Here is a 26,452-nt window from a genome sequence, read left to right as displayed (position 1 = left end):
GGAAAATGTCCCTCATCACTGTATCAGACTGCGCCGCTAGTCATTAATGGCGGCGTTGCTGGACGGTTCGCCCGCGCTGTCATCGGACAAGAAGGTCTCGTGCAGGCGGGTCGAGGACGGCCTCTTCTTGCGGAGGGGCGACAGCGGTGCGATGGTGATGAGCAGCTCGGGCCTGGCCCTGGACATTGACTGACGCAGCATGGCCTGGCTCAGCCTGTCGGACGGCTCGCCATCCACGTGCGTCAGGATGTCTCCAGGGAACAGGTGGTGTTCCCGGTTGCGGATGCGCACGTCCTTGGCCCTCTGCGATAGGAACGGACCAGTCTTATGGGAGAAACCACAACGTTTCGGAGATCTCCCACAAATAATGTGGCTAGGACTTTTATCGCATGCGTGGGCCTTGTGCTTGAGACACAGTGAAAATGGCAAGGTTAAACATTTTTAAGCGCCATTTATGGACATCTAAAACCCTAAACCTCAAAGGCTTCTACATCGTTTCATACTTAATGCAGAACGCTGTCAAAACTGCTAGAGGTCATCTTACACTTTTCAATGTCGAGGCACCCCTTTTTCTCTTGACTGAGATCCAAGGAACTGCCCCAAGTCTCGACATTGATTCAGTAAAAAAAAAGTGTAGAAGACATTTTAACAATGCACGCCCTAGGGAGTGTATGTCTCATAGTTATGCATCAGTATTTGGCTCCGCACTGGGACGGACTCTTGACAGCCCGTTGAACCCACAAGGAGGTAAGCGCCTGGGTTCCCAAAAACCCAGTTTAGGACCGATGAGTGCAAGCACGTGCAGCTTGCTCGTGAACATAGCTTTGGCAAGCTTGAAATTGCACGGGCTTGTCCGCACGAGCAGAGACATGGCGGCGGCCAGTGGCTTTGCTTGCAATCGTCTATGCTCGTTTCCACTTCAAGAACCGTAGTAAAAAAAAGTCCGGCCCTCGTGGAGCATTACTAAAGGCCCGTTCACACTCTTGTCCTTGAAACCTGTTACAACGAGACGACACACTGGCGCCATCTATTGGGTAGCAGTGTTAAACTTGGCGGTCCGGCATATTTTCTATTTCTCTCGCGCATTATCTTTTCTTTCTTGGCTCGAAAAACTTTTGTCAGCGTTATAAACGAGCCTTTCTTATAGGTATTACGCACATTTGACCTCGGAAATACCGCAAAACCTTCGCTCTTGTGAAATGTAGTTCCAGGGTCACCGCATAGATAACGCCAAATTGCCAGTGTGTTCTCTCGTCCTAAGAAATTTTAAGAAGTTTTAACGAGTCTCGTCTCTCTCGGTCGTACTCGGTTGCAAGAGTATGAACGGGCCTTAATTTTACCCTTTATGCAGCAAATTAAGATATATGTAGGCTTATTTTAGATTAAATATGTCATTTTTTACACGCTTCAAACTCCACAAGCATCGCCTCTCCCTCCGACAGGCAAGTCAAGTAGGAACTACTTCGCGCGGCGTATCAACAACGCGCAAAACGTCATTCTTTTCTTGAGTCTTATTTGAGCGAGAGCACGTGCTGAGGTACCGCAAGATCAAGCCACACGCTCGCACCAGCAGCTTTGACAGCGTTGTGCACTGCACATTAAAGGGTAACTGCAAAGAAACAACAATTTTTTAAACAGCCTAATTGGGACAAGCATGTCACAAAACAAATCTTCCGCAAAAAAAACAAAAAAACAATGTTTTTTCTAGCAATGTTTACGCCACACGACGTAATTTAGTCGGGGTCACAGCTTCTCCCTATGTGAAATGCCCGCCATTTTGACTCGCGCAGAGTAACAGTTATACGACACTCCGTGACGTAAAGCAGCCACTACGTGACGCATAATACCGACTTTGTGGCGCGCGATTTAAAACGGACGAAATAGCCTCAAACTAAAATCAGTCTCGCGCAATAAATATTGCTGTAAAAAAATTTGTTTTTGGCGGAAAAATTGTTTTTTGACACGCTAGTCCCAATTTGGCTGTTTAAAAATACACTTTTTTTCTTTCCAGTTACCCTCTAAAGAGAGTACACAGGTTGCTTGTTTGATTCATTGCCGCGCAAGAGTTCAAACCTACATCAATATGTTAGTGCCTGCGTAAGGATTCATTCCTCGGTACGCATCTTTAAAAATGGGTTGTAAAGTGCATGAGCGCATGTAAGGGCAAATCGGTAATTTTGTTTTTTGGGCACAATTCCTAGTTGTGTTCATGACGAGTTGCTTTTCTGCGGATATATGAACAACATTTTTTTTTGGCAATGTAGTCAGAGTGTCGAACCGAAATTTTTATCAGTTCGGTTCGGGTTCGGGTTCACGGCTTTAGGTTCAGTTCCGGTTCAGCTCCGGGGAGTAAAATATAACGGTTCAAACCGGTTCGAACCGGTTCAAACCGGTTTGAACCGATAAATTGAGAATTTGTTTTCCGCGGTTTTTTCCAATATGCACTATTTCCGCCGTGAAACGAGTAACTGTATAGTTGTGTATCGTTTTCGTACAATCTACTTTTACTTTCAGGTACCAAAAATAAGAAATTGCGTTATTTATTTTGACACAACAGTAAAATAAAATCTAGATTAACATAAAGAAACGTCGTGTTTATACGACTGAGCATTCATCTGTTTACCTCAGTTATATATATTTTACCTTGATCGAAAGGTAGTCACGAAGTACAGTAGGCCACCTAAAATACCCGTGATTGGTACAGCTTTGCATCGCAGGATTAAAAGCTGAATCGTTATTGTGTTCTTGAACTAGGAAATCAATTGCAGTGCCTAAAATCATGGAATGGGTATCTCGTCGCCGTAAATATCATAAAATATACTTTACAAAATACGTTTTACAATATACCAGGAGCGGCCGTCAGGAGCAACATATTTTGCACGCCTTGCAACATTCGAATTCCAAGCGTACATATCTGAAATTGGGCGCGCGGACGTAGTTTTTAAGAAGTTGTATCTCCAACTTGTTCCTTTAGAACTCAATTTTAAGGTCGTGAAGTATTAGAAATGCATTGCATTTCCTGTGTCCTATACCAGCCTGTTTGTCGTCTGCACACTTGTTTCTGAGGTCACTCCCAGGTTGCTTGCTGAACGCAACAACGCCGAAACTCAATAGCAGAAGCTGGCGATGAGCAAGATAATCGCGATAATTAATACTTCTTACGAAATATATAAACAATGCCTACTTGGGAGCAATCTCACAAACCAGTGTGAAGACGATGAACATCCGGTACAGGGCATAGGAAATGTACGATCGCCATTTTCGCTATATTTTTAATACTTTACTATGGCCTTAGCTCTAAAAAAAAAATCAAAACTTTTCGCGAGATAAGGTTCGCATGCCCAATTTCAAGTATGTACGTTTTGAATTCGAATTTCGCAAGGCGTGCCAAATGTGTTAGCCCATATGGCCGCACCCTGTATATGATGACGACGCGACTGAGCTAAAAGCAGTTGAAATATTTATGACAAACGCATGCATTTGTAGTCACTCTGAATCAGTGACATACCTTTTATAAAAACGGTGACAATCACAACACTCGTTTTCCTAACTAACACCCTTTACACTCAGCGCCGTGATGCAGGCGAAGAATCATGCCGATAAAAGGGATCCAAAATGGTGCACTATCATTTATACGCAGCTTCGCACTCAGGTCGAATCTGGCCTAAAATAGCGCGTACTCAAGTGAACATTTTTCTTATATAGTATAAAGTGGCATAGCCGGGCTTTTGAGGTTTGTTCTTGGGAAGATGCCAGTCAATTCCATTTGAAAATAAGAATCGCACTTGCTAACTGATATTTTACTTATTTATTTATTTATTATATACTGCAGGCCTTGATTAGGACCGTGCAGGTGTGGGGTACATTTCCAAAAGATGTAATTAATAAAAAAGGACACATTTCAATATTTCAAATATCGTTTTACATAACTAACGGTAAAAAGAATAGCAATGACTGTCGGAAGAAACGATCAACGTACCGATCTAAAAGATGCATATATATATATATATATACAAAAAAGGCACATTTGAAAATTTCAGTCGTCGTTTTACATAACTAGTAGTAAGGAGAATAGCAAAGGGTGTGATAATATGCAATGAACGCTCGAATTCAGAAATGAGACAGAAAATATAAATATAAACTTCAGTTGCCAGTCAGCGTTGTGTTCGGTCACTTATCGTTCTTGTCCCTTGTTTTTTTGTGTGTTTTGTTTTGCGCTGTTTCCAAGTTTGTATGATTTAGTGCTTTATTGAAGTCAGGGAGATAAAAACATTATAGGGCAGTCTGTTCAAATTAGATAGAGTGCGTGGAAAAAATTACAACTTGAAAATGTTAGTTCGAGCAAACATAAGCTGGAGAGAAAACTCATGGTGGTTCCTAGAACAAAATAGTATTTTATGCTCTACTCAACATGACAGCCCTGACGTTCTGCGTGCGTAATCGTCATAGTTCCGTCACGCTTCCCTGTTGACTTTGTTTTTGTCCTGCCCAAAGACACATCAAATTGCTGTTCATGACATAAAGGAGGCAATAACAAATTTCTATATGTTTGGCAAGTTAGATATGCGTGAGGAACACAGTAACGCTTGCAAATCGCTTCGGGTCTATCGAGGATAAAAATGCCAAAAAAGATCTGCAGAGCATCCTTCAGATAATTTGCGGGTGAATTTACTAATGATGTATATCTTCAAGGTGATCGACCTTTCATTTATGTTGTGAAACCTTCAGTCAGTAATTCAATATAGTTTTATTATCATCAATAAATGTGACTGTATTAAGTTCACATAACTGAACATAATGGTTTGACGGGCTCGTTAGTTGTTGACAGACGTAATCAAAGAGTAGTGCATAGAAGACGAAATAAACCTTTTAGTTGCAAGTTAGCGCTGGTCCTGTGTTTTACTTCTTCTCTGACCCGTCTTTTATGCGGTACTCTTTTTCCATGTCACATAACCGCTTGAGACCGATACGGAAGGACAATACTCGAATACACCAGCGGTTGAGGGCTGTGGCAACATTTTTTATTTTTTTTATTTCGCCGTTTGGAAGTGTGAAACACCGGGTCGCCGGATATGCATAATAGGACTTTGTGCTAATATAATAGATTTGAAGTGAAATAGGCGAAATGGGCAGAAAGAGAACGAAAATAAATGGTAATCCTAAAAAGAATCTGATACACGACGCATTAACGCAAAAAAAAAAAAAAATTGTAGAGACGTAATGATATACTAATTACACATAAATAGCCCAAAGGACAGACGAAGATTCTTATATCACTAACTTAAATTACATTTGGCTTTCAGTTTGCATAAACTTGAAACTTCGGGAAATACCGCCTCGGGAGGTTAATGTTACATTCGGCCTTGACGTGCTCTTGTTTTTGGCACTCACTTTACAACTTTGTGCTTTCAGTCATTCGCTCTAACATTTTGTTTGCCTACTATATATCATCGCGAGACTGCTATCTATACTCCACAAATATAGAATTCGATTATCTGCTTTTGCTAGTTTTGCGAACATCGCATTTCATAAGGAAACTGAACTGTTTAACATGGTTTGCACGTGACGTCATCGCACTATGCTGGTGGTAATAGACCTTTCCGGAAATATGTGGCGTCCCCATTGTATGCTTGACGCATTGTGACGTTCCGATGTACGGCACGTGAAATTCATCAGGAGGTCGGGACAAAGTCGACGTTGGTTTAATGTTCTGTGGTTTAATAACTCAGAGAAGGCAGAAGGAAAGCAAAACGGAGAATGCGATGAGCTCTTTTTGTGTTCCCATTATTTTTTGGGCGTTCTAAGCTCCTAATTATAAAAGAATGAACCGCGTCGCTACTAAAATATACGAAGCGTTCGAGCCGGCACGAGCGTATATCGGAACAGCCCCACAATTCCCACTGCAGCGAAATCTTTTGGGATTTTCCGTAAGGCTCTATTGCAATTGCTCTTAGTCAGAAAATAAAAACAGGTAATGCAAAATGCACGCTGCAGAAGGTTTACTTTGAGTGTAAGCCATGTATTTGAGAGACACAAATTATTCTTGCTTGGAGAAGCGCCGTGAGGAACGGCGCGAGAACCTGGCACCACGAAATCGCGCTTTATGGTTAGAGTATCTTTTGCAAAGATGCTTGTTTCCGTGGCCACGCTTTCTTGTCTATGCCGGAAATGCGGAGCAGAGAAACCGTTACAACACAGTACACTCTTAAAAGTACCCCCTCCCCCCCTCTTTTTTTTTCTTACTTTTTTATTGCTCCTTTAGAGACTACTTTTTCTTACTGAGGGACTCCCTACTCCGTTTGTGGGTGTTAATTCGGATTATTAGGATAATTTTCCATCGCTTTTATTTTGCACCCAAAAATAAACAAACTACGGAGATGGTCGAAGCTTGGGGGCAAATGTCCCTCCGAGGCCACTAGAATCTTTCTTTTCCGATATCCCTCTCTTACACAGTTGTAGTTCTATGCAACATAAGATTAATTAATAATACATTTCGTAAATGCTTCACGGGGACAACTATCTGAGGCAGTTCAGGAACAACGAAAACATGTTTGGGTGCCTCAATGATTTATAGGCGTAAAATAGGTCGTCAACAGTTTTTGTACTTTCAGTAAATACCGTAAAAAGCTAATCCCTGACTTTGCTAACTTGAAAAAATAGTAATACCGATGAGACACAGAAAAAAATGAAGGAACGAAACGATCCCCCCCACTCACCTCGCAATTAGAACAAGCGGTCACGTGAACGGACGCTAATTAGAGAAAGGGGTGAGCTTCAGACATTGTTAAGGTTCTACTATTCTTATCTTTAATTGACCACGACTCATTACGCGAGAGTTTGGTGATGCTGACTGTCATAAACCCGAGCACTCGACTCCGGCTCATGACAAGCGAGTACGCTAGGGTGCAACATGACTTGCGGTGCGAAGTCGTGATGTCATGTGACGTCAAGATGTCAACAACGCCAATAAATCTCATGACGTTCTAAATTTAAATCGATTTGACGAAGTGAGTCACATGAGGTCACTGGACCAAGTGACGTGACATTACTTGACAGCATGTCTTGACACTAGAGTGCCTGGCGCGCGTTTATGACTGGTGAGTTTAGTGTCCCATCTCTCTTAGCAGTAGTCCCAAAGTGTTACCAAATGACGTCATAAAAGCTGGAGTATTCTGCTGTCGGATGACGCGATTCTGGCGGTTCGTCGTAGGAATGCTGGCGAAAAGCACGAGCGAACGCGAGTGTCGCGGTCGTCATGGCGTCCCAACTTCTGGCTGCCAAAGCTACCGTGAACTGCCGCACTGGAGAGTGACCTGCAGCAGAATAGGCGTCTGCCACATGAACCACCGCTGCTGGGACACCGCCAAGATCGCGACCGGCGGCAGCACGACATTTCTATGATGTCATCAAGCGGACATTGAGGGACCACTTTTTTGGCGCGGTAAACTCACCAGTCGGAGACGCGTTCCAATCATTTTACATGACACTATGCACGTCAAGTGACCACGTGACACATGATTAATCCTACTGCCAAAACAAGAGCACTACGAGAACCCATAATTTCTCACACATAGCAGTTCTGAATATGACGATTTGATCAATATATATAGAAATTCAGCTGCCAATTTCTTATTCTCGAATATTTATTTTGTGATACTAACAAAAAACAAATCCGTGAACCGTTTTGAACCGGTTACCGTTATATTTTTTTTCGGTTCAGTTCCGGTTCAGTTCCAAGATGGCGGCAAAGATTTCGGTTCGGTTCAGTTCCGGTTCGGCTAAAAATAACGGTTCGGTTCCGGTTTTAGGTTCAATTCGGTTCCGGTTCGACACCCTGAATGTAGTTAAAGATACGGGCACGCGCGCCCTCTCTCCTCTCCTCCTCCCTTCCAAAATGCCAAGCAAAGGCTCGTATCTGCACAGAATGGTTATCAACAACAAAACCATAGTAGTACACTGCGGTTCAGGCTTTTAATCCGACCAACGTTTAATCCCAATCATGGTGGGATGCAGTGCGTAGGTGCGTGTGCACGAGCGCGTGTTTGAAGCTACTTTGCATGGGGTTTTCTTTTAAGTTGCTTCGTTTGAATGAATCAACCTTGAATGAGATTTTATTTGAAAGTTTCCATGATTAGCAACTCAATAAGCCAACATAAAAAAAAGAAAGAAAGAAGTGGCATTGGTTTACACAGAAGACAATTTTGTGCGGTACTTTACCTGTATGATGTGCAGACGACTGAAGCCCTTCTCGTATTGGTCCCAGGTTTTGGCCTCGAAGGTTGTAAACCCGTACCAAGCACCCTTGCGGCAGCCGGACCTCACCAAGGACAGTGACATCGTCAGGCGTCCGCAGGACCGCAGAATGGCGCTCATGTCCTGTCTGATAAGTGATCGACGAAATAACTTACGTGTCTCTTTGTTTTAACGTACGGTTCATAATGCGGGGTGGTTATCATTTGAGCCCGTTCTCGTTTCGCCCTTCTTACTTGGCCCTTCTCAAAACAACCATTCTCAAAAAGATCTTCTCGTTTTGGCCCCTCGCATTTGGCCCATTCCCGTTTCGCCTTTCGCATTCCAACTCTCCTCATTTGGGCCCGTTCTCGCTTCGCCCTTCTACCCTGGCCCTTTTCAAAACAGCCATTCTCCAAAATATCTCGCTTTGACCCGCCGCACTTGACTCTTTTCATACCAAAATCGTTTTTAGGGTAATATTAATAAATACATTGATATATTTTGTGCGCGTGTGTGTGTGTGTGTGCGTGTGCCACGCTACAGGCATACTTTCTCTCCTAAGGATTTTAGCAGTGCGTCGAGGTCGTCGTGAAAAGCTACTAGCTGACAATAAAACAGACCAACTATTTATCGCAGCCAGATCATATTCCGAAATGTCACGTTGTTTGAGGTCTCCTGACTTGGGACAGTGCTACCACTTCTATAATGCAGTGGTTCTCAAATGGGGGTCTGCGAAGGCATCCTAGGGGTCTGCGAAGCCCTGTCTCAACAGTCAAGCACTGCAATATTAGTTGTCTTTCTTCACGCTGAGAAGAAACGTTCCTATTTTCGGGTGAGTACTGAGTACTCTCGTGTGTATGTCAATGAGATAAGTCTACTTCACACTAGCAATTAGTTATATTCATTTATTAAATCATTATCATAATAACCTATACCTTTCTGTTCCCCGCACCCTGAACGGGGTCCTCCATCATCTCCACCTTTCTACAAGGCGTCCGCGAAACATCAATGGTTGAGAACCACTGCTATTATGTATGCTATTTCTGTTCAAACAAAGTTTCCAAATTAAACGTTTATCGCTTTTTTTCTCTCGTTTGCTTAGAGAAAGGGAAGCAGGCGTCAATATACGATTCTCAGTGCGTACCTCTACACATAACATATATCTGATGGTATGTTGGGGGCCCAAGCAAGCTAAGGCTCATCAACAAAACCGCGAAGGCATAACGACGTTAGAAGCACGCCGAACTAGTGTCATTCGGTCGTAGCGCGAACGGGTGAAATGGGAATGGGTCCAGTTGCAAAAAATACAATTTGGATCTTATGAGAAGGTTCAAACAAGGCGGACCAAATGAGAATGGGACGAAATGCGGACGGTCAAAATGCGAATGGGACGTTTTCAGATAACGGGCGAAATGAGAATGGGCCCAGTTGCGAAAAACACGATTCGGATCTTATGAGAAGGTTCAAACGAGAAGGACCAAATGAGAATGGGACGAAATGTGCAAGGTTCAAGTGCGAATGGGACGTTTTGAGATATAACCCATAGTGCGATCGTCATTGATATTGGTAGTACAGATGACAGCCCATGTTTTTTTTTTTTTTTTTCGGAGAGGGTAAGCTCTGAAATATTGCTGCGAGGGTGGGGTACATATTGACGCAACGGCTTATGATATAACTAATAATAACGTTATTTTCATGAGTATGATGGAGAAAAAAAGCAGCTGCAATGCTCAGCCTCACACCCCTACAATGGTCAGCTGCGTTCAAGCGTGCAGGAAATACAGATAACTGAACGTACACACAGAAATAAAGCGTGACTGTAACCAACGACTGAAAATCGCTTCTCCGCAAAGTAAACCACACTGAAAATGATCAAAATCACTAAAACACATTTAAGAAAAACAAAACAAAAGCGCAAGCCTTTAGTGGTTATTATAGACTATCAAATTCAAGATTATTTGCAAACACACTAATTTAACAGACGTGGGAGGGTAAAGTTAGGCATTTGGAAGCCATAATTTGTTCTCTGAGTGACCATCCTCCATTTCTCTGCACGACGAACAGGGTACTACGGCAAATGCCTTCTGAACAACGCTAGTTTTCAAAAAAGCACCAACACCTTATCTTTTCCTCCTTAAAACTCGTGCGTAATCGATATTCATGTAACTTATAAACATGAATTATTTTGAAGGTTTTCAAATAGTTCAGCAGTGTGAAAATCAAACGCCACATCACAATTTATCGAGAAAGAGTTTTTTTTTAGTATTCATTAATGTTGACGTGCCCCAAGCAAGGTGGCATTATGTTAAATGCGATACGAGTAAAGAAGTATAAATCAGTAATTGAACATTCGCCGGCAAAACAGAATGACATCGATTTACAATTCCCACTACACGAGCTAGCTTCGGAATAAAATCGTTTATATGATTATCCCATGACGTGTTCACATTAAAAAACTCTGAGAGCTTTAAAACAACTAAATATTTCACTGAAGACACAGCTATAGTTAAAATTTTATTAATTACGACTAGATTATTTATTTGTTTTTTGGGAGAGGGGTCGAAAATTTATAGCTTTTGTTTTACCATTGTTTACTTTTAATGAGTTATTAAATCAATAAACACCGCTCACAATCAGTTGTAAAGTAACAACCATATTGCCAAAGCTTTTTTTTTTTCTTCTAAGCATTGTGCCATATTTGCAGCCTTCTATATAGTCTCAGTAGCGACTAAAACCAAGCTCTGGAGCGGAAAGTTAGCAGTAATTTTTGTATTATGTCAAGTACTCATACACACCCCCCGAATTCGACAGATGTCCAAAAGGTAGCTGGGGGGTGTCTTGTTAAACTTGTCACAAAGGTTTAACAACAAGAGAGCGGGTGTAACGAATGCCCGATACACTTTTTGTTTTTCTTTTGAGAGTTGACTTAACAATACTACAGGGATGGGCAAAATACTTGCAAACATGCATTTAAGTACAAATATAAAATACTTCGACAAAATGTATTTATTAAAAATTTAATTACTAATTCTAGAGAAGTATTTATATAGAATATACAAATACAATGAGGGTACTTGATTATCTTCAAACACTTTTACAAATACATTTCGTTCTGAGAGATTAACACCCAAACCCTAAATTTATCCAAAGCAAAAGAGCAAAAAGAAAGTTTATATATATACTAAGAATCAAGTTCTTACAATAATGTTGCAGCCCTAAAAGTTTATCATAACTTGATGGGGAGGTAAAAAAAAAGCGTCAGGAATACCAATATATTTTTATGCATCAAAGCCTTTTCAAACAACAAGTCATTAATGAGACATGCTTAAAAAATTAAATCACTCAATCAAAAAGTCAATAATTGTAAGAAGTTAATAATTGTAAAATTCAAAAGCGGAACAGGTTTCAGTCTTTGCATACGAGTCCCATCAAGAAGGGTGCCCATTATCGCATTTGATTGCGAAGAAAACTGCTCAAAATTGTACTTTGGCAACATTTTAAATACGTGTATTCAAAACACATGTATTTAAGATAATTATTTTTCAAGATTTAAATACAGTTGATAATTCCATTCCTCAATCTTTCATTAAACACGGACCACAATACACTCAAAAGTATTTTATATACGTTTTTGTATTTGAAATACTGCCCATCCCCTGCAATATCCACCAAACGCTCTGGGGCTATAGGTCTTCTGTTCCTTCTTTGGATTCAAACATGCGTCTTGGTGAATAGATCGCAGATGAGCTTGAATCTTTTAAGTTGTCAGTATTTTTGTTTCTTGATCCTTGCAGTCTCCAGTTAACCGCGTGCGTATTGGGTTCAGTTGCTGGCTATACTCAGTTCCCCCCCTAAGCTGACAGTGCAGTGGAAGCTACTTGATCGTTGGACCAATCACATGGCTATTACAGCGGAGCTGTTAGAGGCTAGTTTTCCCAGGATTGTGCACGTCAGCAAACAAATGATGACACAAAACTCTGGACAGTTACCGCCATCTATGAGCGGCGGCGGCAACCAGACAACCGGCTTGGTTGCCGCCGTCGCTCATAGATGGCGGCAACCTTTCCAGCCTTTCCACTCTGGCTTGCCAACTTGCGGCCGGCCGCTAATTCATTCCCACCATAGTACAGCCTCGCTCAGTCTTCCTTCTTCACCGGAGTGGAGAGGATGAAAGTTTTCTTATTTTAATTATGACATCTCCCAGCTTTTTGAGTATTTTTGCAATCACTGGCCACTTAGGACCACGTGAAATATGGCTTCAACGTACGCATCTTCGCAGCAATATGGTTTCTATTTGGCCCAATTGAACCTGGTGGCCCTTAGCTTTTGTCCAGGGGCGGATGCAGGGGGTTTCCCGGGGGAGTCAACGTACCAGATCTTTGAACCCCTCCCCCCCCCCCCCCCCTCTTTCCCAGCCCTGAAATTTAACAGATGCGGAATTCAAAGGGGGAGGGGGGAGACCGTTTGGATTTCCCTCTTTTAATTTACCACTGACTGAGACGCGGAATGGCCGAAGCCAGTTCACAAGGAACGCGGGTGTCCGGCTGACCAGAGTCGCCCTGCATTACCTTGTGTTCATGATTCTGTACGGGTTGGACGACAGCACGGTGAGGACGAGCTGGTCCTCGGATGAGTTCATGATCTTCCGCACGATGTTGATGGGCAGCCCGGACACCTTGGTGCCGTTCACCGCGATCACCACGTCGCCCTCCAGGATCTGGGAGCGCTGCGCTGGACTGCCGCGCTTCACGCTCTGCGGGCAGATTATTGGTATATCAATTAGAGTAAAGCTATACGCACTACGTCGTGCACTTCGGCTGGAAATGGCTATATGCACTACGCGGAGAGCTCATGCCATTTGGGTCACCCTTTTCGAACGGCGCGTGTATCTTCGGGGGGCTCGTTAACACCCCCCCCCCCCCCCCCCCCCTGCGTTCACGCCGCTTCACGGCGACAGTGTGCAGCTGCTAATTACAAAATTTAACCCGTAAACGCCGCTTCGCGGCGACCAGCCGGCAACCCAAGCCCCGTTGTCCGCGATGGCACCTCCGGAAAGAGAGTTCCATACCACTTAGTTCTGCGAAGTTTCGTCGACGGCATTCGTTTTTTTCACTTTTTTTTCCAGTGTTGATCGTAAAAATGAAATGTCGTAAATATTGACAAATGTCTCGACAAAACAAAATGTTTGAGAGAAAAAAAAAAAGTAGGCCCACATTACGGGTCGAACCTGCGTCAGCTAGCGTCAGTCAGAGCCGTATATGGGGAGAGCTTGGTCAGTCTATGATCTCGCCGCCGTAACGCTCTCCTCCCGAGTGAGCCAATCAGCACGCAGCGCAGAGCAAGAGGCATGAGCGCACGCGCGTGAACTCTTCACAACGCTTACACACACACATTCACAACGCTTACACGCGTGAACTCCCGGCTGCTCCCAGCTGAGTGGGGAGGGCCGCCATTTTCGTTTATTCTCCCTGCGGAATGCGTGGGATCGGCATCTAAATCTCGATTATTTCCTTTTATATCGCTGGCTCTGGCAAGAAAATGACATACTGTTGTTGCTCGGTGGGTTAAAAAGCTAATAAATGAAGATTTTTCGGCGTATGGCCACAAACTTTTATTCAGGCGAAAAAGAAGTCGATCCGTAGCAGACGACGCGTAGCCTCAGCAGTGCTCTTCTCTGACCAGTCTCCGACAGCGTTGCGAAAAAATGGCGGTCGTGTCTTCCCTGCTCCCTTCTTTCTCTCTCGCTCCTTCGGCGCTCCCCTCCCTTTCATTTACTTTTCTCCTCTCCGGCGCCTTCGTCGCCACCACCCACTGGTTAAACTCTTCCAATATACGGTTCTGGCGTCGGTATGCAATGCCACCACTTAGAAAACCCGTTGTAACCATTCGTTTTATACGAGTTTCGTGTGGTTCGTATAGCCCTTTCCGGCCGACGGAGTGCGTATAGCTTTACTCTATCATTTAGGAACGCAGAAGACAACTTCAGGCATTAGGGGTATTTTCGTGGATCGTGCACTGCGGATCGCGGGTCATACGGGTGCGGGCTCCGCCCGTGCTCGAATCAAAGGTACGAGCAACCGCCACCCAATGCCACAAACACGAAAGCTGGAGGTCGCTGCTTTGAAGTGTTTTTCCGCAGAACGAACACACGCGCTAAAAATGCGCGTCTCTGTGTGCGCATTTTTGCATATCTGTGTGCATATCTGTGTGCGCGAATTCTGAGCCGTGCTGATGGCGAGCTTCCACAGTTCTTTTGCAACGTGCATTCCGCACCATCGAGCGTGCCGGTCTTAGCAGCCTATTTATAAGAGCTCGTTCTGAGCATGCGCTCGAAACAGCACGTGTATTTCGTTCGTACAAATTTCGTGTATTCGCCTTCAGACCGATCACGTGAGCACAAAGTACTTTTTTTTTTTTTTTTTTTTTTTTTGTATACACCGCGACCTTGTGTTTCACACTGCCAAATATCGAACAAAAAAGCGCGTTTCCTCAAATCGGCTAAACAACTGGCGTATTTTCGAGTATCGTCCTCCTGTGTCGGTCTCAAGCGGTTATATGTGAACCTCATACAGACAAATGTATTGATGATAATAATATTAATAAAAATATTTAACTGGTGACTTGGCAGCATAAGTAAAAGGACGATCACCTTAAAGATATACATCATAAGTAAATGCACCCCCGAACGATCTGCAAGATGCTTTGCAAATACCTTCCGTCGGTTTATAGCTATACGTGATTTGGGAGAGCCTTAGACAAACATCTGATCTTGAAGCTGATTCAAATAACTGTGTTCCTGACACATACATAACTTCTGAAACGTATCGAAGTCTGTTATTACATCATTTTTGAACAATGTTGATCACTCTTTTCGGCATGTTTCTTCGTCTGCTGATCGTAAAGGGATTGCCGCTTAGTGTTTCTGTAAAAGGTAGACTAGAAAGGCTTGTCCTAAAACTTTCGTGACATTTTGATGATGATTACTGCTTATACTCAGTTGCGTCGGCATTATATATACTGTGAAACGTATTTTGTAAACTATACATTACGATATATATGGCGACGAGGTGCCCATTCCATGATTTTATGCTCTGTAATTTATTTCTTAGTTCAAGAGCAGAACTATGATTCAACTTTTAATACTGTAACGCAAAGTTGTACCTGTCACGGGTATTTTAGGCGACCTATAGTCCACTTCGTGACAACCTTTCAATTCTGGTAAAATATATGACTGCAGTAAACAAATGGATGATGAGTCGTATAAACACGACGTTTTGTATGTTAATCTAGACTGTATTTTACTGCTGCATTTAAATTAAATAACATTTTTTTAATTATTGGTAGCTGTAGATAAAAGTGAATTATATGAACGATAACAAAACTCCTTTCACGGCGGAAATAGTGCCTATTGCCTAAACAACGTGGAAAATACATTCTCGATATAGCGGTTCAAACCTGTCTGAATGGGTTCAAACCAGTTTGAATCATTATTTTTGCTCGCGGTACTGAACCGGAACTAAACCGAAAGCCGTTAACCCTAACTCGAACCGAACCGACAAAAAATTAGTTTTGACACCCTTCACAGAACACACAGCTATGATCGACAATAAATAATCTATGATTTGAGTCATTGTAGTTCACGATTGCAAGAAGGGTCAGGAAGTGTATACGTTTAAAGAAGTTTTCCTACGGTATCTTTTTTTTTTTTGTCAAAGCTCGAAACACAGTGCTGTGATTGGACACGAGCATTGTGTCCACGTTCACTTTAACCTGGTCATTTAATCGACCAGTCTTAATAAAGAATTGTTTGTAATGGATGAACGGGAGTTCAGGAGCCCTTTGATATATGTTACGTTGTCACATTCCACAACTCAGGTAGTAACACTGAATCATTTTGAATTTTTACCTTTTATATTTGGGAGTTGCGCTTCCTCTTCCACCTATAGGGCAGCGTGGTATTCGTAACCACAGAGGAGGCGACGCCATCCAGCGGAAAAGACGTGAAGGACATAAACGGAGCTACCGCCTAGCTATCCAAACGTGGAGCACAAACCGGCGCGGCTTGGCGGCCGAAGTAAGAAATGCACGAAAGGCAAATTAACGCACACTGTCGGAGCTTCAAATACTTACCGAGACGATGTAGAAGTTGGCACCGCCTTCTCCCACGACGGATTCGAGGTTGACCCCGAAGCCCCAGTAGCGGCCGAAGCTCTTCTTGCGGAACAGGATCAGGTCGAGCTTCTCCGTTGCCCTTCGACTCCTGGTTGCGGTCATGGCTGCATGACGAAACGGGAGCGTTAAAATTTATTTCGACGAAGGGGCGGATTGTTCTTTGGCTTCTGGGCTCAATTCAAATATTTCGGGCGAGCTAGCCCCTTAGCATTTGAGGCTAGTAAGTCGTAGGAACGTGTAATGACATGGGGTTCAGAGAAACTGTACTGCCGTAACAAACTTTGGGCGGCTGTTTCGGATTGAAATCAGCCTGGTCCTTGCGAAATAACGTATTATGTGCTAAAACTACGGCTGTTGTTTTGCATATGTTTGCATGGTTTTAAATGAACAAGGCTCAATAATTCGGCACACTCTCAGAGTATTGGGAGACATCGGGTCAAATTTGATTTTGATAAAACTTGTTCGGTTTGGAGATTTTGGGAAAATTCGGGTTTAAGCTGGATGCGAGGTACCCGATGTACGCTGCAGGTAAGACAATCACTTCGGCAGTTGCCACAGGGCAATCAATTAATAAGCATCGCGCGTGGTCCGATCACAAAGCAGACAAAAAGGAAAAAAAAAATCCGCGTGTTTTTACTTTCCCACAAACCACGCGGACGCCCCATAACTGATGTATATTCAGAAGAGTGACCAACAACTACTATACGCTGACGAAGCTTGGCCAGTAACTATACAGAAGAGGCGTACCGAATAAGTGCTATAGTATACAGACGAAGCTTAAAGGGACCATGAAATGATTTTAAAAGCGAATTTCATCCACCGCACGTCGTAAAAGGTGTGAAAAGAAACACAAGAACACAAAAATAGGGTGCCAAAAAAAATTATTTGCTATAGAACTTTTAAAAGAAAACTGGACTCTTTTGCGCCTTCTTTCCTTCGAAATGCTCGGCCTTTTCACTACGATGCATCCGCGGAAACGGAGCACGTCAGCCGAATCCACGTCGCCTATTGGGTAAGAGCCTACCTCACCAGCACCGCGATCGTAAACAATAAATAGCCGGCGAATGTTTCCTAAAAGTTTCGTTAAATAATATTCAGATCCACATTTTGTAGCATAATTAGAGATGTGTGGCGAAAATTGCCAAAATTGATAATGCTTAGAGCCAAGCGCCATCTATCGTGTGGTAAACGAAGCAACTACTGCGCGTGCGCCAGCGTTGCCAGATGGTGAAATTCGGCACCAGATTTAGAACATCTGGTGAAATTGGGGGGCTACTGGTGTTGATGTACCGGAACGGCTACACCAGACAATATCTGGTGAAACTGGTGAAAAATCTTGAGAAATGGCTTGTCACTTGCATTAATCAAATTTACCTCGTTTTGTTAGCCTTTTGTTAGTGTATTTATGTAACCTATTTGTTTATGTTCCATATTCTTATGGATATCAGCGATGGATGTGCTTTATGTGTCAAGAGATAGTCCGTGCCAGTGTGGCATTGACTTTGTGTGAAGTTAAGTGTTATGTGACTGGATGTCATGCTTATCAGTTGTTTTTTTCTTGAAGCTTGACTTCAAAACCTGTTATGAACTGAACGTTATCACGGTGTTGTATTTCTACTTCGTTCTTGTGCGTTTCTTTTTCTTACTGCTGAGCAGAGAAGGTATGCTTAATTTAGATTGCGAGTATCTTTAGGTGCAACTTTATATGGTCTTTCTTACGTGTCGATGGCCTTCATTAATTTGAATTTTCCGTCTAAGGACTACCCAGCACAAGCATCTCATAAACATGGTATACCAAAAAGTAACAATGCTGATAATGCGCCACATGTCTGCTTTCTTCCTTTTCTATTGTGCTGCGATGCCTTACATTAGTGAACCACCTGAAAGCTATCCCTTTGCGAGTGCATGTGTAAAAAAGCTGAAGGAATTGGAAATACTTAATAGACGCAATATTTCAGTGCTGGTGAAATCTGGTGAACTTCCGGTCAGAATTTGGTGCCGAAGCATCTTTCCAATCTGGCGACGCTGGCGTGCGCAGTAGGGTAGGGCCGACTTCAGTTACTTGGATCGCGACGACCGACGAACGTTTATTTTTCTACGTGTTCTTCTCGCGCGTGCCGACTTCAAGCAGCAAGAAAACAGTACTTAAAACAGACCACGACGAACAAGAACGCTGGATCCACCAACACCCGAGAAAAGCGACAAGGGCCACGAATCCACCGACTCCGACGAAGCGAGCTGATCAGAATATAGGCCTAGCAGGCACTCCGACTCGGCGCAGCGTTGCTTCGTCGCAAGACCGCCTGCCTACGACCGGCATTTAGTGAACATTGACGGTTCAATGTAAAAGTTATCTGGAAAAAGTGGAAAGGTCATTTCAATACAGAAGACGCCTGACCAATAATTTCTATATACGTAACAAGCCCCAATCGGTCAAAAATGGTATTGACCGACTGGTGACGTCTGTTCTATGAATCTCAGTGTGGTACGAAGACGTGAGATCTCAGCCTCACAGCTCGAGTTTACGAATTGGTCAAAGCGTTTCTTCACTGTTGTCATTGACTTCTTAAATCATTCGGATTGGCTCTCCGAGTGCACTGTGGAAAAGTCGATGCCCGGGCATTTTTCTCAGAGTACAATTTGACATAATGTAGTAGTTATGGGCGCATTATAGCATCACCTCAGACGCACATTGGGTGCAACTCGTCGGCAGCAGGAGCAGGTATAAATACTTACAGCGCGAATAGCCGCTGAAGCCGTAAGCCGACTCCGCGTCCGTAGCCTTCTCGTAGTCGATCTCCGAAGAAGACACGTTGGTCGTGTCCATGAAGGACTCGTTCACCGACAGCGGTTCGCTCGCGTTGTCCATCACCTGCGAGCGCGTATACACAGCAGGGGACATCCAAGTTGGCCATTTGCGGTCGAGAATACGCACGCCGCACTCACCTGTAACTCGAGATGCCTAAAAGTGCGTCACAATGCCTCGCAAAACTTTCCCTATATCAAATGGGCTTTGAAGTTTGGTGGGGTCTCGTGTCCAGTCAACGCGTCGAGCGACGTTTGGTGTTGGGCTCGGGCCCAATAGACCTTTTGCTAAATTACTCAAGCACCAAAGAGCTTGCGTGACCTTGGTGCCCAGTCAGGCGACACGATCGCCTTTTGCGCCAAGGTACCATTTCAAGGAGTATGTACCCCTTGAAAAAAAAAATAAACTGATCGATTGATTAATTACTTACAAGCGATGCGCGTGCTCGCGCCTGCAGCAGTAGCTGTTCTAAAAAAAAAAAGAAAAAAAGAAAAGCCAGAAAAAATGGCACCTCGCACGCACTTCATTCATCGACGACTTATTCTGGCCATTAAAGGAGCTGTGCAACAATTTCAGGGCTTGATGCCTGACACTTCTGCAGTGAACTACAGAAAACAGATTTTGCCTGGACACCCTAGTTTTCATTTAAAAAAGTGAAAAAGATCCAGGTTTTTGCCGCCTTTCAACTCGTACATCGTCTTCCGGGTCACGTGCGCAGTGACGTCACTTGAGTAGGTGCGGGGTTCCGGAAAAGTTCTCTCTACAGCAGGGGTCTCCAAACTTTTTGGCTAAGGGGCGGGATGGAGGCTCTGTCTCTGTCTCGAGGGCCGGAAATATAAATGGGCAGATGTAAATGAGGAAAATTTAAATAAATAATCCTAGATATCTAAGCCTTTGAATATACAATATTTAAAGTTAGAGTAAACATAAAACAAAAAAGATTTCAAGGTGGATGAATGCATTCACTTTGTTATGAAATTTAATCATTTAGCTGCTTATGACATCCCACAATAATTGGAGCCCAGAAAACATACCAGCATAAACCAGAGCGCATAGGAACTTTGGCACGTTCACACAGGGCAGAAGACTAGTGAGAACGATATAAGTTATGCTGACAATATTTAATAGCTACGACACAGCACACCAAGCACAATATACATAGGGACGTAAATTAACTTTAACGTACTTAGTTACCCAGATATGGAGCAGGGGACTAGAAGTGTGGATTCTGCTAATGACAATGTCCAATTACTAATATGACCAGAGGACACGGCTTACGGTAGGCAGTTTTCTCTCGTTTTTTTCTGATAACATCGCGTACGCGGTTGGTGCGCGCCGCGGCGCCGTTTCACACGCGCCTATTTTTTCGCCATTAGCAGCGGGCGTGCTGAAAGTGGGCCGTGGGCCATGCTCCATCGGGAGGATTGCAGCCAGCCACGGGCCGGTCGGAAGACCTCCGCGGGCCGGATTTGGCGCGCGGGCCGGGGTTTGGAGACTCCTACTCTAGAGCCATCAGCGAGCAGCGAGAACTCATCCGCTCGCGACCGCGTGACCACGTGCTGGCGTGGCGCCCCGCGAAATATACGGTGAAAGGAGGAAAGTCTCATCCGGGTCCGGCCATACCCGTCCTTGCCCGTCCGGCGCTGTCCCCCTCCCCCTCCGGCTTCTGGCGGCTGTTCGCGGTTTTGTGAACCTAGGATAGATGGCGCCACTAAAACTCCGTATAATAAAAGTTTTGTCGATGATACCAGGGTTTTGACGCATTTATATATATGTTGGAGCGACAAGATTTATAAAAAAGTTACCTTTCATCGAGCAGGTATTCGCACAACTTGCTATCTTTTCTACAACTACCCAAGTGACGTCACGCCGCTTGTTTCTCATGGCCGCCGCTCGTGGCTGCAGGTCGGGAAATATTCTAATTTTTGCCTCGCTATTACGCAGCGGAATCGCAACATTTCGATGAAAGGGGGTGTGTTTTCTGCCATTTGTGACACGGTGAACAATATCAAAAGCAGAAAATGCCAATTCTTTCAACGTTAAAATCACATGCAGCGGAGCGCCACAGGCATAGCTCTGACCTCGCGCTAAGCGCATGCTGACAGGAGCGTTCACCAGCTTTGTATCGCACCGTCAAAACTGTTTCACGGCAGACAATAAGTAGCTGACGGCACGTGAGCAGCGCTACATCAGCGCTTCGCTGCATGTGAGAATTGGCCTTTACTTCGGATCTTCTGCACAGATAAAACGAGAGCGTGCAGCGCGTGCACCTATACGTTCCCAGCATTCTCCTTGATGCTTGGGTAATTTGACTTAAAATCACTGGATCCTGCAAAAGTAGTGCGCTTATACTATGTCTGGAGTGAAAGACTGTGTAGCATATCTTGCAGAGATTCCCGGTGACGAGAAATGTTTGACCGGCTCAGTGTGCCTGAATGGGCATCACTTAAGCCAGTCTTGTGTGGGAGTTACGGAAACTTCCTTGGCAAGTATGGGGCAAGCAAAGCGGGAAAATGGCGTTGTAAAACCTGTCGTACGCAGGATAAGAGAGGCGGATCGCAAAGTGGAGTGACTTCTTGGCAGAACACGCCGCTGGATGGTCAAACAGTGGTCTCAGCTCAGCTTCAATCTTTTTTTTGGAAAAACTTGATGGCTCTGCCGGCAATGAAGGCAAGCGTAGACGATGATCTATTAACTTTTAAACCTACAGTAGAGGGACCAGAAGCTCACACGCCGGATATGGAAAGCAAATGGTTATCAGTCAAATACAGCTCTGTGCCATAGTGCACGACGGAAAATGAAAGAAGATAAGGGACCTCGAAGTCGAACACGAAGAAACTGCGGGAAACCATGAAAAACCAACCAGAGATGATTCAGCTTTTGCGAGACGAAATCAATAACGGAAAACAGTACAGTCGTCTTTCAAACTCGGAAATTCACGAGCTGCCGACATTACCGGACGAAAATCTCAGACAACGAATAAGCGACTTGGCAGCTAAACTGGGGTTGCCAAACTTCGATGTTAAAGATATTCTCGGAGTGCAGCGACTTTCCGCTAAACTAGGGTTGATTCCAATAGTATTGATTAAATTCATCACGAAGGAAGTAAAAGATTGCTGGCTAGGCGCGCGTGCAGGCTGCGTGAGCTTTCTCTGGCTGCTACTTTCCCAAAACCTTTTTTTAACGAAAACCTTACAAAGCAAAGCCGCAAATTGTTCTGGATGGTCAGGAAAAGGTCAAAAGAAAAACAATGCAAATTCACATGGGTAAAGAACGGAAAGATCTTCGTGAGGAAAAACGTAGATTGTCGCTGTTGCGGATTGACTGAGTTACAGATTTGGACGCGATGTTGTAGGTGCTTCCATGAATTGTTTTCAGTTCTTAAACTGTTCGTTACTTAAAAATAATTTCAAAGAGGCTTCGAATGTTTCGTTCAGTATGTTTCATGTCAATATGAGGCACTAGAAAATATTTGGATTAGTTTATAGTGGTAGTAGGAGACTTAGGCACGATCATAAATGCTTTCATTATAACTGAGATATATATTATTGAGGAAATGACAACTCTTTTTTTTAATTCCTTGTTATGATAGATCAGCAATTACATGAGCATGTGGTAGGGGGTATATGTGTTTATCTAAAAAAACATTTAATACGTGTCAGATGACTAACAATGACGCATGCGGAGGGCATAGGTCTCAAGATAAGCTGCCAAGATTTTTCTTTCGTCCTCGGGAACTTGTTTTTTAAAGAACTTGATAAATCGCTATCAGAACTGAGCCAGATAAGTCAACTATGGTTGGTAGGCAACTTTAATATAAATATGAATTCGTCACGCCATATAGTATGCGACTATCTTAATTTAATGGCAACCCACGGTATCGAAAATGTAATACAGGTACCAACTCGGGAAGAATTGTTGGGCGACAAAATGGTTTCGTCGTGTATTAACCATATTAATATAATAATTTTTGCATTACCATAGAAGCCGCAGCAATATCCGCAAAATTAGCGAATCATTCCTTTCTAGCTCGCCAGATAAGGTCTAAACCCAAAGTGAACGACACAAATAAATCGATGAAAGAAATAACAATAACTGATCAAGCGCAGTTCGATAAAATAAGAAATAACTATGACTGGAATGTTTTTTTTAATCCGGTAGAAGCACCAAAGTTGTACGATACGTTAATGGGCTTATTCTTGAAATAGACCCCTTTCGAAATTCACGTGCCGATTATTAAAAGGCCGGAACCACTGCACAATGGCGGATCAATTGCATCGAGGAACGTGCAAGCCATTCCATAAGATAACAAACGTCGGAGCGCGGCCAACACTACGAGTTGACGAGCCAATTAAGCAGCGTCGAAAGTGCAGCGTCACTGCGCTCATCAACTTTTTCGGTGGGTGTGTTTTTTCCAGTGTGCCGTGACGTTCATGTTTTAGTCCGCCATTGTGCAGGGGTTCCAAAGCCGCCAGCTGAGGGCAGTATTTCAAAAAGAGTCGATTTTCATCATTGTGCACAAAAAATGTGATAAAAAAAAGTCAACCTGACCAAGAATGGCTTACGCCTGAAGTTTTATCTGCAATAAATTATAAAAACTTCCTCCGAAAATGTTGCGAACTTTCGCCAAGAAATTTATGACTGAAAAGAAGTTCAAAATTGCAAGAAATAAAGCATGCACCTTACTAATTCGTTTCTCTAAGCGTAGATATTTCAAAAATGAATTTGTAAAACAATCGTTTTGGTACTGCGAAAACTTGGGAGTTAATCAATCGGGTTCAAAGGGGAACATAACGTCTTTCAATTGACGATATAATCGATAAGTCAATTGCGCCTGCTACGCAAAAAAAAAAAAAAAAAAAAAAAAAAAAAAAACGATTGATGACTGCAACACTTTTTTTGCTCGTATCTCCGGGGCAGATCAGGATTGACGACGCATCGGACGCACTTATACTTTTACACTGCGTGTGCCATAGGGAAACTTCAGCTGCAGAATTTACAATAATATGAGTTGTCATTTTTTGCCTTTATTTTGTTATCATGTATCAAATTTATTGAGGTTTATTTCCTTTTTGAATAATTCTCTCGTCAAAATTTTTGAGTTTTTCTGAAGCATGGTCTTGAAGGTAAATAGACACACCCAATATTGAATTATACTTTGACTTCTTCACATGCCGAGCTAAGTACACAAGCCCTTGAGGCTTATACAGGCTCGTTAGTTTTACTTTGGGCATTGGTACTTGTGAAAATGAAGCTATGTTTTATGTTCTATGAAGCGCCATTGCCTTCCCTGCCCGATAGCCGAACACAAACAAATACTAACATGCAGACGACAAACCTTGCAAGATGATTGGCTGATTGATATTAGTTGCCATGGAAATCGCCATTTCGGTCCATTCAAATCTTCACTAGGGCCGTTCTGAACCGGTCGCGCCAAGATCTCTATGGAGTACCCTCGTACTGAAAGCGTTCCTCTCCAATATAAACGTCATGCGAACAACTTATCAATCATACTTATCTCTCCAGATCTCTTACAAAGATATTGTTGTTTTCGCATAATTCAAGACAGGAAAAGTATTTCTGGATGCGTCCATGGCACCGACGCCGCGCTTGTGATGGCGCTACGATGTGCGCGTATTTCGCCCGTGCGCGGGTAGCAAAATCTCGGCATGCAAGAAAAGTCTTCATAAAGATATTTATCTTCATTAAATTTACACGGGCTCACCAAAACTGAAGAGGTCGAGGAGAAACGGTTCATTCCATGAACCAAAATGGCGGCCATACGAGGAGCTTGGCGACGCTTTCCCAGGATCCAGTCAGTGACTTTAATTTGGCTTACCATCTATTGTCGAGTTTGCGCCATCCGAGTGTCACAACGTTAGGTGGAGGGAGAGAAGGATCTTCACAGGGTTTGTTTATTCCATATGGTGTCACGGGTTCTCACAACAATGGTTGTCAGTACTCGAAAGAAACGCGAAGCATGAATGTTATCAAGGGTCTTTAATCTCGTCGCCCTATCAAGCGTGGAAGACGCATTGCCTAGCAGTCACGCAATGCAAAGTCTCACGAGCAGTATCATCTCGCATTTGTAGATGATGTATCGCTGACAGGACACCCCCGCATGTTCGACATGTCCTATACGTAGCTTTTCCCCTGTTTTTTTTTTTTTTTTTTTCGACCAAGTTTCCCAGCTTTTACCACAGTCTCGGGTATTCTACATCATGATCATTGTTACGTCGCATTAGCGGTTTTTGTTGTGGCATTGCTGTCGAGCGCATTCCTTTTGCAGCACACGCTCCGCACCACCCAATTACTCCTTCTCGACACGAAGACGTAGTAATGACCACCAAATCGGAGCGATGACGTCAGCAGCAAGTAGCGTATTTTAACGACAATTGTCCTTAGGCTAGTTGGCGCATGATTCTTAGAAACTTGTGTGCGCAAATTCAAAGACGGACGCGAAGAAGGGGACACGGACAAGCGTTTCTTAGTGTCTCCTTCTTGTGTCCGTCTCTGTCTGCGCTTAGAAGCTTCCCGAGCAAGCCATGTACAAAATGTAGATTCGGCAAGAGCGCATCCCTAGAGCGACGCACCATGGAGACGAGGCGCTTGTAACGCATCGAGATGTACGTGAAGAGCGGCCGATGCAGGGAGCGGTCGATGTCCGTGAGCTCCTCCATCTTGAGCAGTTTTCGTTTCTTCGTGCTGGTGGTCGCGGCAGGAGCTGCAACATGGAGCGATACTTGAACCCTGCGTTTCTCGGACTGTCAGCGACTACTGATCTTCAATCGCTGTAAGAAGTGCGAAAAGCAGCCAGCTTTCCAGACACCCTTCTTCGTTGGGTGCATGTTGTTGCCGTGCGATGAGAGGCAAGGTGCTCTATTGGTGTACCTAGTTTCACCTTAGCGCGGACTCGAACAAACGCTAAAAAGTGCGAGCGAGATGTGGCAGGCGTTCCCGCTGCACGGAGGATTGAGCAGCGCGAAACGCGTCCATCCGTGGCTGCAGTCCGCGACGGAGTATCATGAGTAGCGCCCAGCTTCTCGCTATACGGTGCGAAACTGAGGGAGGGGAGGAGACGAAAGGAGACGTCAGAACGCCGAGTTCTGATTAGAATGATTAGTGGGTAGACCTAAAGCTAGCTGCCTCTGTCTCCACTGGACTCGTCTAACGCGTTATAGCGCGAAAAGCCGGCATCTGGCGTTCGGATTTCGCATTCAAATGCGTTTGAAGAGGGCGGTG

At 43.8% G+C, this 26,452-nt stretch overlaps 1 protein-coding gene across 1 annotated transcript; it reads right to left on the bottom strand.

Annotated features, from left to right (window-relative positions):
• Window positions 1–36: 36 nt before the first annotated feature.
• On the bottom strand, window positions 37–25,890 carry LOC120836925. Its single transcript, XM_040206027.2, has 6 exons — window positions 25,804–25,890; window positions 19,141–19,276; window positions 16,363–16,508; window positions 12,801–12,985; window positions 8,218–8,380; window positions 37–303 (listed from the first exon to the last, which is right to left on the bottom strand). Exons 1-6 carry the CDS (start codon window positions 25,888–25,890, stop codon window positions 37–39), a joined length of 984 nt encoding a protein of 327 aa, XP_040061961.2.
• Between the last annotated feature and the right edge of the window lie 562 nt (window positions 25,891–26,452).

The sequence above is a fragment of the Ixodes scapularis genome, unplaced genomic scaffold (genome assembly GCF_016920785.2).
Source record: "Ixodes scapularis isolate PalLabHiFi unplaced genomic scaffold, ASM1692078v2 PGA_scaffold3__209_contigs__length_174095766, whole genome shotgun sequence".
Lineage (NCBI taxonomy): Eukaryota > Metazoa > Arthropoda > Arachnida > Ixodida > Ixodidae > Ixodes > Ixodes scapularis.
Note: the sequence above shows the minus strand (reverse complement) of the source record. Positions and strands in the feature narration are given on the sequence as shown.